Source organism: Haliotis asinina, chromosome 13 (assembly GCF_037392515.1).
Source record: "Haliotis asinina isolate JCU_RB_2024 chromosome 13, JCU_Hal_asi_v2, whole genome shotgun sequence".
NCBI lineage: Eukaryota > Metazoa > Mollusca > Gastropoda > Lepetellida > Haliotidae > Haliotis > Haliotis asinina.
The window spans coordinates 51,833,598-51,849,455 of NC_090292.1; the positions used below are offsets into that span (position 1 = coordinate 51,833,598).

The 15,858-nt window shown below is 39.5% G+C and overlaps 1 protein-coding gene across 1 annotated transcript; it reads right to left on the reverse strand.

Annotated features, from left to right (window-relative positions):
• Window positions 1-8,104: 8,104 nt before the first annotated feature.
• Window positions 8,105-9,355, reverse strand: LOC137259674 (uncharacterized). The gene has a single exon (XM_067797273.1). It carries the CDS (start codon window positions 9,353-9,355, stop codon window positions 8,105-8,107), a length of 1,251 nt encoding a protein of 416 aa, XP_067653374.1.
• Between the last annotated feature and the right edge of the window lie 6,503 nt (window positions 9,356-15,858).

Below are 15,858 nucleotides of genomic sequence, written 5' to 3' on the forward strand. Positions count from 1 at the left end.
GCATGGACGCGTTTGCTAATTGCCTGACGCTGTGCTTGACAAGTTGTGTCATAAACAAGGTACATTATGCACAGCAACTTGCTCCTATACGGATTTCCTTAGTGTTTTGAAACATATAAAAATATATAAGGAAATATGTGCATTGTAATATATTTAATAACTCTACTGGCTGGTTTTCATGCAACACTTGTATTACTGTCAGTACTGAGCCACATCACTGTCGGCACACCGTCGATATGTTTCCGAGTATAGACCTCTAAAAAGGAAAGAGCTACTTCTCAGTGGTAACACCACTCAGATTACACTACAAAGGGTTCCATTTGCATTTCTCGTGTCTGGGGTAATACTCACGTTATTAAATGACGACTCATGTGGCCATATTACGTGTTATGAAGTACGAGCATGGACCAGCAGCAAGGGGAATTATCAACTGAGTTAGAAAAACAAACACTGATCAAAGGATTAACCGATAACACCCTTATTGATTAATTAATTTTGTACAGCAGATTTGTCAAAAAGTAGTAATTATGTATTTAGATTTGCTAATTGAAACTGAACACACGCTGCCGTAAAGTGTTTCTGTTAGAATGAAACCCTTCTTTCAAGGGATTAACCACCAATAGGGTGACTGCTTGACCATTATTGGCAAACTAAATTACTTTTATTAAAGCAGGGCGGACATAATGCAATTATAAATTCACAGGTGTGCTATCTCGGGTGACCATTGAGACTGTACACTAATGTGAAAAACCTGAAACAGTCACGTCATCAGTTGTGAAAGTCCCACTAGGATATAACGATATATCACTTTTTTACATTTTGGACCATTTAAAGACACATGACATGGAGAAGGATTTGTTGTCAGCTGTAGATGAATGGCACACCGTTCGTTTATGTGGAAATTGTTGTGAACATTTCTTGAATAAGGTAATAGCCCCCAATTGTTGCTATAACTTTAGTCTGTTATAATTTTGATATTTGCAATTTGTTTTTTATTCATTTGTTGTAGCATTCAGCGTAATCTTTATTTATTTTTATTTTCATCACCGGAGTGTAAAGAATCAGAAAATATACTCATGGTTACACTTTGGACATGTGTGTGAAATATGATTCACACTGGCAATCACTAACATGTCTAGATATTACAGTCATGTTATAAACTCATTATCGTGTGGTTATTATTATTTTTAGTTAGGAATATGATAATAAATCAATTAGGATAATAAGACAAAATATAAAGACCCACACTTGCTTCGATACTTTTTCAGTCCTAACATGTTCTATCTCCGACTGATGATTCAGAATGTTTTCATTTGTTATATAATGACGATGGAAATATTTTCGACTAAAAATAGATTTCTTCTTTGTTGATCACATTATACTTAAAAACAAACGATTGCACACACGGGTGGCGCGACACAGGTCACGAACCAGTCAAAAATACTGGTATATCATCCAGATGCTCACGGGAGAAAAACAACAACAAATGCAACAACCAGTCTGTGGAAATTGCTTTGCATCAGTGCCCCTTTAAGATAACAAATGTAAATCAAGACCAAAAACGTTGAATATTTCACGTAGATGCTCGCGACATTTGTTCATTGTTGTCCTGGTTACGAGTTTAGGTGGTTAAGAAGCATTTCCATTGTATTCTTTTTTTATGCAGATAATTCAAGGCCGAAGCAGACGTAATGAACTTTATCAATTAACAAGAAGCATGTTGAAATAATTTCCAAAAGCAATCTAAAATTCATTCCTAAACAGCAGCTAAGCTTTAATTGGGTTGTACAATATTTCTGCACTACAGTGAATGTTATTCTTTTCACTTTGACTTGTTGTCTGTGTTCGTCTGAGAAGAAACATTTCCCAAGGCGGTGTTTTGCCAAAAAGAGCCACAGTTAACAAGTCACAGTTAACAAGCCACAGTTAACAAGTCACAGTTAACAAGTCACAGTTAACAAGTCACAGTTAACAAGTCACAGTTAACAAGTCACAGTTAACAAGTCACAGTTAACAAGCCACAGTTAACAAGTCACAGTTAACAAGTCACAGTTAACAAGTCACAGTTAACAAGCCACAGTTAACAAGTCACAGTTAACAAGTCACAGTTAACAAGTCATAGTACAACATATAACATATATTGTCACATAATATATACTAGTGATTTGCAAAATGTCTCATTTGTTATAAGAGCTCCTGTTTCTGACATGGTAGCATCATTAATGAGGTAATTGGTAGGGTGGATATTGCAGAGAATTTTCATGTGATGATACATTGCACATACACATACATTGCGATGTGTATTTTAACATATTGCAAGTAGTTTTTTTTCTTAATAGTTAACTTTAGTAACTTAGCTACTGATAAAAACTACTCAGTTAACGCTGTGCTTGACCTTAATACACACTTGTAATAATTACCCCCCAAAAATATTTAAAAAATGAAATAAAAAAAAATGACAAAGAAACAAGGAAAAGAGCAGTTAACATCTGAATGTTTTCATTTGTTATATAATGATGATGGAAATATTTTCGACTAAAACTAGATTTCTTCTTTGTTGGTCACATTATGCTTAAAAAAACTCAGGGCTGATGCATCAGAGGTCAACAACCAGTCAAAAATCATGGGATAGCATTCGGATACTCACGAGAGAAAAGCAGAAACCAGTCTACAGAAATTGCTTTGTATCATTGCCCCTTTCAGATAACAAATGTCCGTCATGTCCAAAAGCCCTCTCCTTCCCTGTCTGTTACGAGATCTTCTGAGAACAAGCATTTTCCGACGTGGTGTACTGCTGAAAAAAGCACTACCATGAATGTTGTTCTTTTCACTTTGGTTTGTTGTCTTTGTTCGTCTGAGAAGAAATATTTTCCAAGTCGGTGTTTTGCCGAAAAATGGCACAGATAAAAAGTCACAGGAAAAAAGTCACAGTACAATAACATATATTGTCCCATAATGTATACTAGTGATTTGGAAAATGTCTCATTTGTTATAACAGCTCCTGTTTCTGACATGGTTCTAATTAATCAGGTAATTGGTAGGGTGGATATTGCAGAGAATTTTGATGTGGCGATACAATTATTGCACATACACATATATTGCAATGTATATTTTAATATATTGCAAACAACATATTTTTTTCTTAATAGCTAAATTTATAGCTTACCTACTGATAAAAAGTACTGAGTTAACATTACACTTGACTGGACTTCAATACACACTTCTCCCTGGACACATTCTCTGTTCAGGTTTCTGATAATTGCAATGCTCGAAAACAGGGAACTAGACAGAATCTCTACTTGACAGGTTTTGCAATAATATTAAACAGCTACAAGTAGCGTGCCTTAATTAAATATATACCTCAAATGTATTGTTACACGTTGATAACTGATGCAAATAGAAAGTAAACGGCTATAGATATAAAAAACTGGGCGTGTCGGCACCAGTGGAAATTCGCATAACAGTTTGTTTACACTCACTAAGTTTTCAATCTGGCGAGAGTTTAGCGTTCATTTAGTCTGGTTTACTGTTTATTTAGTCTGTAGTTAGCCTCCAAAGGAAAATTTTGCGTATATTAAAAAAAAGACTAAGAAGGGTTGTTTGGACTCTAAATGAAGGCGGTTTTGCTTGTTTTACTTTATTACATCCTGTATTGCAAATAATATGAAACAAATGTGAGGCACTGTGTGTATCAATAACTGTATATAGAGTCTTCTTTTCATATTCAATGCATTTTAATAGCATATGTATTTTCCATTTGTGTCGGGGTACTGTGTTCTACAATATACAGCAACGGTATATCACATGGAATATGTGGAGATAATTTGCTAAAGAAACAAAACATCCTGCTTGAAACGGTGTTTGAGTGAGTGAGTGAGTGAGTTAATATTTAACGTCACATCGGCAATATCTCAGCCATATCGTGACGAGAACATGTAACAAAGAAAAGGACTCTATGTGTATTATAAAATCTGTCGGCGAAGGACAGTAAAACAACTAGAATATCACAATGTGAATTAAAACTAGTGTGGAAAAAATAAAACTAATAGCATTATTTGGACAATACAACATAAAATCAGGCTATAGATTGCCAACAACTGAAGGTAGATCACCATACTAGGGACCATGGGGACTTACAGTACCTTTTGCTACCTGCATGGACCCTAGTTGGATTTACATCATCCCTTCAGCCGTTAGCAATTTAGTCACATCTAGCCAAAAAATAAAAATACACATATACTATGATTAAAAACAGTGGAAGTCTGAACGTACATGAAATGTTTTGGGACTTACGTACCCTCTCAGGAGGACAATAATTTTACGGTACTTCAACCCCCTTTGAGGGTACAGCCACTAACAATTCAAGTTACTAATCTGAACTACCATGAATTAAAATGCAGCTATCTACAGAACATAATACTCACAATTCAATAATGAAATCAATTTCTTTTAAAAATCCAAGAATTAAATGAGAACTGACGGTGTTAAAAAAGGTCCTTCATTGTTTTTACATTGAAATATTTATCCCTTATGATGGAGAATTCAACACAGTCAAGCAGGATATGCTTGACCGTGGTTCTCTCATCACAAGGGATGCAAAACGGAGGATCCCCACCTTTCAATAGGTATTCATGAGTATATCTGGTATGGCCAATACGACATCGCCGCATGATCACCTCTTCATATCTGGACTGACAACCCAAGTAGGAATAACCAATATAGGGTTTTATTTCATGTAATTTATTGATGCCTACCTGGGTGTCCCACTTCTTCTGCATCAGATCACGGATATAAGATCTAATGTTAGCTTTATAATCACTGCATGGAAAAAGAAGTGGTGTCACAGATTTGTTGAGTGCTGCCGTGGCAGCAAGATCGGCCATTGCGTTACCGGAAATGCCCACGTGGCTTGGTAACCAACAGAAGACGATGTCGTATTGGCCAGTAGCAAGAGTATTATACAGTTCAATAATTTCAATTAAAAGTGGATGTTTACACGAAATATTTTTAATGGCCTGAAGGCAAGATAAAGAGTCTGAAAAGATTATATACTGTTTATGTTTCGGGTGTCTTTGAATATATTTTAGAGCTGTTAGTATGGCGCTTGCTTCAGCTGTAAAAATAGAACTGTTATCTGGTAATCTATAAGATATGGTTCTGGATCCAATGACAGTGGCACAAGCCACTGCGCCACCGTCCTTGGAGCCATCTGTAAATAAGGATTTATAATTGCTATATTTATGTTTCAGTTGATTATATTCTTGTTTGTATTGTAATTCATTCGTTTCTGATTTTTTAAATGTGGTCAGTGTTAGGTCCACTTGAGGCCTGACCAACTGCCAAGGAGGAGAAGAAAGAAGACGGGAGGGAGCTATGTTCTCCAGCTTAATACCGGCCAAAGAAAGAAATGGTTTAATTCTATGTCCTAGAGGCGGGACAAGGGAAGATTTTTTGTTGTATGAATCCTCATAAAGGGGGTTGAAAACACAGTTATAGGCAGGGTTAGATTCATTGGAGTATAATTTAGTAGTGTATTGTAAGGCTAATTTTATACGGCGCTGCTCAAGAGATGGCTCATCAGCCTCAATGTAAAGGCTTTCAACAGGTGAAGTTCTAAAAGAACCAAGACAAAGTCTTAAACCTTGGTGATGGACAGAATCAAGACGTTTAAGGTGGCTTTTACAGGCTCCACTATATACAATGGAGCCATAATCAAGCTTTGAACGGACCAGTGATCTGTAGAGGTGAAGGAGGGTAGCTTGGTCCCCTCCCCATTTTGAGTTGGAAACAACTTTTATTAAATCCAGCGCCTTCAAGCATTTATTTTTTAAATATTTAATATGCGGAAGAAAAGTTAAATGGGAATCGAACATTATACCCAAGAACTTAGCCTCCTTGACCACTTTGATGGGAGTGCCATTTAGAAACAGTTCTGGGTCCTTATGTGGCTTATATTTTCTACAGAAGTGTAGACAATTAGTTTTTGACTGAGAAAATTTAAAACCATTTTCGAGACACCATTTGTTTATTTTGTTTAAACATAACTGTAGCTGTCGTTCAATAGTGTGCATATTCTTACCACGACAAGAAATATTAAAATCATCCACGAAAAGTGATCCATCTATTGAATCATTTAAAACCTTGGATAAACTGTTGATCTTAATACTAAAAAGTGTGACAGACAAAATACTGCCTTGTGGGACACCCTGATCCTGATTATAATTGTCCGACAAGGTTGAACCCACTCGGACTTGAAATTGTCTATCGTTTAAAAAGTTTGATATAAATTGAGGCAAACGGCCCCGTAATCCAAAATCATGTAAGTCTCTTAAAATGCCATATTTCCACGTAGTATCGTATGCTTTTTCCAGATCGAAAAAGATCGACACTGCATGTTGTTTATTAATGATGGCATTTTTAACAAAAGATTCTAAACGTACTAAATGATCAATGGTACTTCTGTTTTTACGGAAACCACATTGTATATCAGTTATAAGATTATTGGTTTCCAAGTACCAAACTAATCGGTTATTGATCATGCGTTCCATGGTTTTGCAAACACAGCTAGTGAGTGAAATTGGTCGATAATTTGAAGGATCGGTATGATCACGTCCGGGTTTAGGAATTGGAATAATTATAGCCTCACGCCATGAAGAAGGAAATTCACCAGATGTCCAAATAGTATCGAAGATGTTTAAAAGTGTCTCTAAACAGGATTCTGGCAAGTGTTTGAGGAGTTGATAATGTATGTTATCAGCTCCTGTAGCAGTATCGTGAGCTTGGTCAAGAGCTTCATGAAGCTCGTGAATAGAAAATAGCTCATTATAGTCTTCCCCATTATCCGTGTTGAAATGAATAGGTTTCCTTTCTTCTTGTTGTTGATATTTTTGAAATTTAGGTACATAGTTAGAGGAGGAAGAGTGCTTAGCCAAAGTTTCACCTAATTTATTAGCAATATCTAAAGGGGCTGTTAATACTTCATTTTCCTTCGTAAGGTGGTGGATGCCAGGTTGAGAGCCTTTACCTTTGATTTTTTGGACCATATTCCATACCTTGGACATGGGCGTACGTGAATTGATTTTTGATACATAATTTTTCCAAGATTGACGTTTACTTTGCTTAAAAGTACGCCGAGCTTTTGCATTTAAAATCTTAAATTTATTGAGATTATGGACCATAGGATGGCGACGGAAATAGTGCTCAGCTTTTTTCCGTGCCTTCCTTGCTTGTTTGCAGTGATCATCAAACCATGGTTTTCGTATGTGAGGAACAGCAGAGGACTTAGGGATACATTTATCAGCAATTATATTCATTTCATCCGAGAAACATTTTACGGGATCAGGAGTGTCCAAGAACAGCTCTGGTTTCAATTTGTTAGCACAAAGAGTGGCATACAATTGCCAGTCAGCTTTTTTAAAATTCCACCGTGACGATGGACGGACATCAGATGGGGACACAGGTTTCAAAATAGTCGGAAAATGGTCACTTCCACATAGATCATCATGGACTGACCATGTGAATTCACTCAATAATGTTGAATCTGTAAGAGACAGATCTAAACATGAATATGTACCTGTAGCAGGGTGCAGGTAGGTTTCAGAGTCATCATTAAAGATGCACAGGTCATTATCAGATATGAAATCTTCAATCACTTTTCCTTTTTGATTCATGGTTGAACTTCCCCATAAAGGATTGTGCCCATTTAGATCACCCATAATGATAAAGGGCTTAGGGAGCTGATCGCATAATTGTTGAAATTCAAGCTTTTGAAGATTTAGAGAAGGAGGAAGGTACAAGGAACAAAGTGTAAAGGTAATCTGCAAGGTGATACGAACGGCTACTGCTTGCAGGTTTGTGTTAAGGGGAACAGGACTATGGATGACGCCCTGTCGTACCAAAACAGAAGCTCCACCAGTAGCTTTATCACCCGGGCGAGAATAAGAATGAAAGGAATCATAGCGTCTGAAGTCAAATTTATCGGTATGTTTAAGGTAGGTTTCTTGTAAACAAATTGCTGACGGATTTATATCCTGAGTTAAGAGCTGCAGTTCATGAGAGTTATGTTTAAGTCCTCTGCAGTTCCACTGAAGAAGATTCGAATGGCTCATGGGGGATCTATAGGTGATCGTTCACGTGAACGCGAGGAGTAGTTAGTACTACCAGGACGTTCACAGGATGGGGTGATATCCATCTCGAGAGGGTCAAAAAAGTTATGTAAGTCCACCGGTGTTTCAGTGGGAGTGGCAATCTTAGTTTTGATTTTCCTATGATGTTTCTTCTTGTGAGGATTGGGCACATCATTTGTTGGTTTTGTTGTACCTGATGGCTCAGGAGTTGGGGCACACTGAGATGCTGAAGGGCTGTCATGTTGTTGACTATCTGTAGATGTTGTTTGACTTTCTGACGATTTAGAAACAGACTGAGGGTGTTCCGAGTCTGTCCATGTCAAGTCAGTTTGACATTCTACGGATCTAGTAGAAGATGTGCGGGAGACAACTGCAGCATAAGTTTGTGGTGATGGAGGCGAACGGCTTGCAACAACTTTTTTAGCTTCCTGAAAGGAAATGTTGTTTTGATATTTTACCGTCGAAATATCTTTTTCATGGATCCACGAAGGACAAGATTTAGAAGAAGCGTCATGTGCACCCTTGCAATTTACACAGTTCAGTGCAGCGGTACAACCAGTGTTTTCATGATGACCTCCACATCGAGAGCACGCAGAAGGACGATTGCAGAATTTAGAACCATGTCCAAATTTCTGACAATTGTAACACCGGAGTGGATTGGGTACATACACATCCACTCCGATGTTGAAATAGCCAGCTTTAATGGATTTAGGTATATCAGCCAGTGAAAATGTGAACAAATAGGTATTTGTTGGAATAGAAGCATCACCATCTCTTCTCATGAAACGTTTCACTGAAGTGACATGCTGTCCAGAAAGTTCTCTCAAGATTTCTTCCTCTGTCATTTCCGCTAGACAACGGGCTCTGTCGCGGATGATCCCTCGACTAGAATTTAGACTTCTGTGCTCAGAGACTGCAACTGCAGTGTTTGCAAATGTAGAACATTTCAAAAGGTTGATAGCTTGCTGTCTCCGCGCACACTCAATTAAAAGGGATCCGCCTCGGAGACGTGAAACATTCATCACCTCACCACAAATACCTTCGATTGCTTTGGAAATAGCAAACGGGTTGATTTTTAAAGGAAGACCATTCTTAGATTCAACAACAATAAATCGTGCCCAAGAGTTAGAATTTGTTGCAAGAGAAACATCATCATCAGACGACAATATCTCGGCGTCCAAACGTCTCTTTTTTTCATTTCGAGTAGAACCAGAATGATTGCGAGCCATGATTATATCAAAGAGATTCGACAACCCTGCTCCCCACCCACCATGGAGTGTCAACAAGGACGGCATCTAATTGCATCGGGTCTCCAGAATGCAGACACCAGGGATACAGGGATGCTATACTCCAGCAAAGATGACATGAATAGCTATATTCGTTTATTAAGTGTATTGTCAGGCTGGTTCTGCCCATAACAATAACTTAAAAACATATAGAATTCAGCGGTCAACATCACTAGATTGGCCCATGAGCCACCGCCTGCTGGCATAGGACTCTAGGCAATATAATATCTTGAAATAATTGGAGTTTCTAAAAGCCAAGATCAAATAACGTATCAAATATGTGCAATAATACCCACTATGCACAGTGCTTGGCATGACCAGCCGATTGGTAGAACCGGGCCCATCCTACCACCCGTCTAGGTGAAGTCAGGGCCAAAGTGGTGTGTTGAGCAATAGGAACACTGGTCCTGCTCCCATGCCCTCAACCACCAGGATCCCCTCCTCCACCGACACAGGGCCGCAACCCACGGCAAACGGGTTGGTGGACCAAATATGCCCCCGGGTCCACTACGGGGGTGTTGGCGAGCTCTTGGCGTTACCCAGCACCCACCACGAGGAGGTGGCTCGCCACGGGTGCCGAAACGGTGTTTGAAATAATCTCAGTACATGTATCTGTTCGATTAGTTGACGTGTGCACAAAAGCTCACAAAAACGATGCATGGCTGAGGTACAAATATGCCAGCTGGAGTGATTTTCTGCATTATTCACCGGAATAATGGAGAATGAAAGGGTAGTGTAAATCCAGATAGGGACCATGCAGATAGCATGGTGATCCACCTTCAGCTGTTGGTGATCTATTGCCAATTATTATATTGTACTGTCCAAACAGTGATATCAGTTTTAAGTTTCCACGCTAGGTTTAATCCTATCAGTGATATTCTGGGGGATTTACTGTCTTTCATCGACAGTTTCTAGCTAGCTACACTGAGTTTGGAATATTATAACATCACACATTATAACCAGGGTGCACTGTATATATTTAGAATTTTATTGGGATTCAAAGTGAGGGTTGAAGTGGAAGGACATATATGTCTCTGTGGAATCCAGGGGGCCATACTGAGTTGGGGAATGTCTATCTACACGTAGTACAACTTTCATTACAAGCAGGGTGCACTGTATGTGGGGATCTGTATTTCACACCAAGACTGAGTTGGGAATGCTTGTCTACACGTAGCACAACATACATTGTAAGCAGGGTGCACTGTATATGGGTATCTCTATTTCACACCTACACTGAAGTGGGGAATACCTGTTTATACTTAAGGCAACAGGCTCAGTAAACAGCAGTTTGTCTTTCAAGGTTATATTTAAGTGGTATAAGCTCAATGCAAGTACCCCAATGTCATGGTTTGAAAGAGTGATCACCGCTATTTACACTTAAGCCTTTGGGATCTACTAATATCGAGATATGACCTATTTTGAAAGGGGACATATGTTTTTTGAAACAAATAAATAAGGAATTAAGCAATACAAGCAGTCGGTGAATTAGTGCAATTTGGGGAAGTATCTGATATGCTAATATACAATTAACATACCATGCCACAGATAACGCGAACTGTGTTGTAACATGCTACTGTTATAAAACTAAACCAACTGGAGAGCAAACATAGGACAATTGGAAGTATTTACATATAGAGTTGTTGATCAGACGAAGTAGCGAGCGCCAAACGTTGTCGAGCTCCTAACCTAACACGTCACAATGATGTCATCGCTGGCAGCTCTGCTTCGTGACGTCGTCAGTCAAGGCATTCAAAACTAGCGGTGAGGTGTCGCTCTGGTTAGAACGTAGGTTATTGATGGGTAAGTTCTCAGTTTATGGCTTTAAACTGACTTATAAAACTAGATGAAATAGTGTAAATGTATAGTGTATGACTGGTGTAAAGCAGTATGAATGTTGTAGGAACCAAATGTTTGCTTCACACAAGGTTTACACCCAGACCTGTGTTTAGCCTGTCACCGACGGGGGGCGATGGAAGGTCTGGGGAAACATAACAACGCAGTGTTTCACTTGAAACTTGTTGTATTTGATCAAGTTATGTACACTTTCTTAATGTTAAACTTGACCTGGTGGCATGTACCTCTGACATGGGACACTTTATAAGATTATCTTAAATGTGTCCAGTCATACTTCATTTGAAATGTATTCTGTTTTTTACTCGGGGCTGCTGCATTGCATTGAAATACATCCCGCTGTAGCACACGGCCAAATGTATCTTTGTGCATGTCTGCAACGTGTTTTCAATCTCAACTGTCAAGTCAGTCTGAAAGTAGATTATGGAAGGGCAACTTTTCTTATTTTCGTTATTTCTGAAATTGATAATACCACCATACACTGCTATGTGTTGATACCTTTATCAAAACACACTGCTTCCATCGATAAGTACGGACTGTTTTGCTACACCGTTCACGTTTATATTTCCCGTCTATTCAATTCCACTATATCAACAATGAAGGGGAGCCCAACTGTTATCACACAGTCAATGCACAATGGACAGCTTATTAAATTGACTGAATCATATTGTGAAAATATATTTAGGGAATGAAATCTCCATAAAATGAAACATGTTTAATACCTCTGTTGTAACAGATAACAGATTAGTTGGACTTTATCCATGCATAATATTGAAAGGCAAAACATTTGTGGAAAGCGGAAACCTGTAGTCATAATACTACTTTTGCACTATGTATAGTTTTCTCATTAAAATATTCCCTGTTTCAGTTTCGACTGACCCGAGCCCGAAATACACGACGAATTTGTCAATCACAGAATTTCAAACTGTAAAATGTTAATATGAGAATGTGTAACTTTTTTCGTACTATTAAGAGTTATCTCAATCAAATTGAACGATATATGGTTAATATTTTGTCCATAAGATATGTATTTAGAATTCAATCATACATAATATTGAAAGGCGAAACGTATCTAGAAAGGCGAAAACAGAAATGCTTATGTGGTTTGTATCGTCTTCTGAACAACATGTTCCCTGTTTCAGCCTCCACGACTGACGCTTGTCAGGATCTGACACCCAGCACGACTGTTCCACGGACGCCAGTGACGACACAAGACTCTGATGACAACGGTAGGTTGGAAAACCCAGCAGCAACAGTTGTACTGACACTATCACCTGGTAAAGTTAAATAAACATCAACACTTTCAAGTCGTACACAAAATAATGCTACAACTTCTGACTCTAACAGAAAGTTACATATCAAACACGCCATCGTTAATTCCAGAAACCATATGTTGACATTCCCGTCATGTTGGATTGTTGTCAGCCATGATGGAATTGTTTAAATGACGTAGCAATGTCCGAGTCACGTATCAACATGATATAAACATTGTAGATGTGTAACAAAGATGTCTGGTGTACACAGTTTACGTTGTGTTACAGCGACTCCATCATCAGCAGCAGGCCGCGACCTTTACTATGCCAGCATGTTCGGTGACCTGAAGAAAGTGAAGCGGATCCTGGCAGCGGGTCACGTTGACATCAACAACAGGGGAGGGGGCAGGAGGACACCGGTGATGGCGGCAGCAGTGGGGGGACACAGGGATGTGGTGGAGTTCCTGGTGGGCAAAGGGGCTGATGTGTCACTGGTGGACAATGACGGTAACAGCTTCCTTCACTTCGCCTGTATTAGTGGAGACGTGAAGATCATGAATCTGACCCTGGACCTGAACGTGGTTGACGTCAACGCCAGGAACAACGAGGGGAAGACAGCAGCCGACTGTTCCAGAATGTGGGGACGTCAGCGAATGTTAGATCTCCTGGTGTCACTTGGTGCACACTGAAGTCGGTGTTGGTATAGACAGAGACGGAGCACATGTCGTTACTGACACCGACGTGGTGTGTGCCGTTCATGTAGTCGTGTGTCAAAATTCACTTGATTTCGGTTTTTTCTGAATATAAAAAACTTGTTGAATTTATTTTCTTTATATGTTTTGTGTGTGGAATATAAAAAAAAGTTGATGAAATTGTTTTCAGACATTTTGTCATGTTTTGTGTTTTGAACCTCGCATGATCAGGTAAGACAATTGTGAAGTGAGTGTAAACATAAACTATGAGTGACTGTACGTAAACGTCGCCCGTATTGACATAATTCTGTGTTAATTTTGTTCTGAGAGTCTTGCGAATTGTGAAACAGACAACAACAAAATGTTTGTTTATATATCGCTGCACTCTGTGACCTCAGACTGACCCGAGGTTCGCCCAGCTGACGTGGCGCCATTTGTACAGTGACAGTGACGTCACACTGCAGATGACGTCACAGACATACAGAGGTGCTCGGCCGTCTTCTCAGCCGCGCAATGCAGCGGCGTACTGTCACAGAACACAAGCAGTGTTACTGAAATACCCGGTAGTCGCTGTTGCTTAAGAAAGGGAGAATGGAAGTATGTAGCTGATTACTGCAGGTTTTAACCAATTTGTTGTCACACGCACCCATTCAGCAGTGACTAAACTTACAATATATAAAATTAAACTGAAAAGAAGCATCAACCAAAACATCTGAGTTTTATCTCTTCCTGGATACCAGAAGGACAAATATATCGCCTCCCTTCTGCTACTCAGTCAAACATACTGTTTTTAGGTGAAATACAATTGTTGAAATGACCGTCGTAAATCTCGCCATTTTGACACATGACGAACTCGTCATTCGGGCTATCGTTTATTGTATGCATGGATGTAAATGTAAATATTGGATATTTATCCATTGAACTCCTTTTTGAAAACAGCCAATTAGTGATCAGTGACATGTGTGTTTTTCAAGTCGCCAATGCTTATGCTGAAATCTTACCTATAGACGTGGGATTAGTCTTTAAATCGTCTTGGCGTCAGGCAAACACATATGCCGGCATGTCACCTTCTCTTATTTTGACATTCTGAGGGATCAGATAACTGGTTGTGATCCATTTTACCGAATCGTCAACTCACACAGCACTACTCTCGAAACAAGGTATTGGTAAATGTGTACATGCATCCATTTCACCAGCAGGCACGAGCAAAACACTTAATGCATGTTGTTTTCTGAACTGGTGAGACAAATATGTAGGCCACTGAAAACTGTTATTCATTCAATGCATTCATCTGAATGGTTTCATTTACATCACGTCCAATCAGGGACACCCATGAAGAGCCACCTCCTCGTGGTGGGTGCTGGATAACGCTAAGTGCTCTTCTCCCGTGTGGACCCGGGACAGAATGTGTCCACAGCACCCCATTGCTTGTCGTAAGAGGCGACTAAATTGGGCAACCTGTTTGCCGTGGGTTGCGTCCCGTGTCGGTGGAGGACGGGAACCTGGTGGTTGAGGGCAGTTGGGCTTTTAACTGCATTTCATTTGCCCAACACACCACTTTGGCCCTTACTTCACCTAGACGGGTGGTTGAATTGGCCCGATTCAACCAATCGGCTGGTCATGCCAAGCCCTGTGCATGGACTGTCTATCTGCCATTGCACAAATTTGATTTGGAATTGTTTTAAATTTCGGCTTTGGCAATACTGGTGATTTGTAACTTGTTTGATTGTAAATTATGATAATATGAACTTTGCCTAGAGTCTTATGCCCAGAAGGCGATGGCTCATGGGCCAATCTGGTAGATTAATTTCTTATAATTCTTCTACTGGAGTATATCATCCGGGTATCCTTGGTGCTGCAAGGTGGAGGCCCGCTTGCTTTAGCACTGTCCTTGTGATACTCCGTGGTGGGTGGGGAGCTCGGATGATGAACCATATGACACCAATCATGGCTTATGAAATACCAACCAAAAAAAACGTCCACTTGAAATTGATCCTGTTGATGCTGATCATAGACCGTCTCTATCGATTGAGTATTGGCCACGTTTCCTCGTTATTGAGACTCCGGAAAAGACACCATTTAAGTTGAACCCTTTCGCAGTGTCAAAGGGTATTCAAGGTATTGCAGGAGATGTTAAGAACATTAGACGCTTACGTTCGGGTGCCTTACTAATTGAGTGCAGCAAGAAACAACAAGCAACCAACTTGATGAGTATTGAATCTTTTGTGGGTATTCCGGTCACGGTCTCTGCTCACAAGACCTTGAACACGAGTAAAGGTATCATCAGAGATCGGGATCGATTGTTTGCTGACATGACCGAACTTGATATAGCATGTGAAATGAAAGATCAAGGTGTGCTGTATGTGAAGCGTTTTTCAACCCGAAAAAACATTGAAACATTCCAAACGAATACTTATCTGTTTTCTTTTTCATCGCCAAATGCTCCCAAATCAGTGAAGGCAGGTTACTGCAATATCCAAGTTGAAACGTACATCCCCAACCCACTCAGATGTTTTAAATGCCAGAAATATGGACACGGTGTAAATACCTGCACATTGACTGTTGTGTGTGCTCACTGTGGTGAGAAGACACACACAACGGAAGATTGTGACAGTGATTTTAAAAAATGCACCAACTGCTCAGGCGAGCA

What these genes read in the sequence shown, in the direction of transcription:
- LOC137259674 (XM_067797273.1), bottom strand. Translation starts at nt 9,355, where the DNA reads ATGGCTCGCAATCATTCTGGTTCTACTCGAAATGAAAAAAAGAGACGT.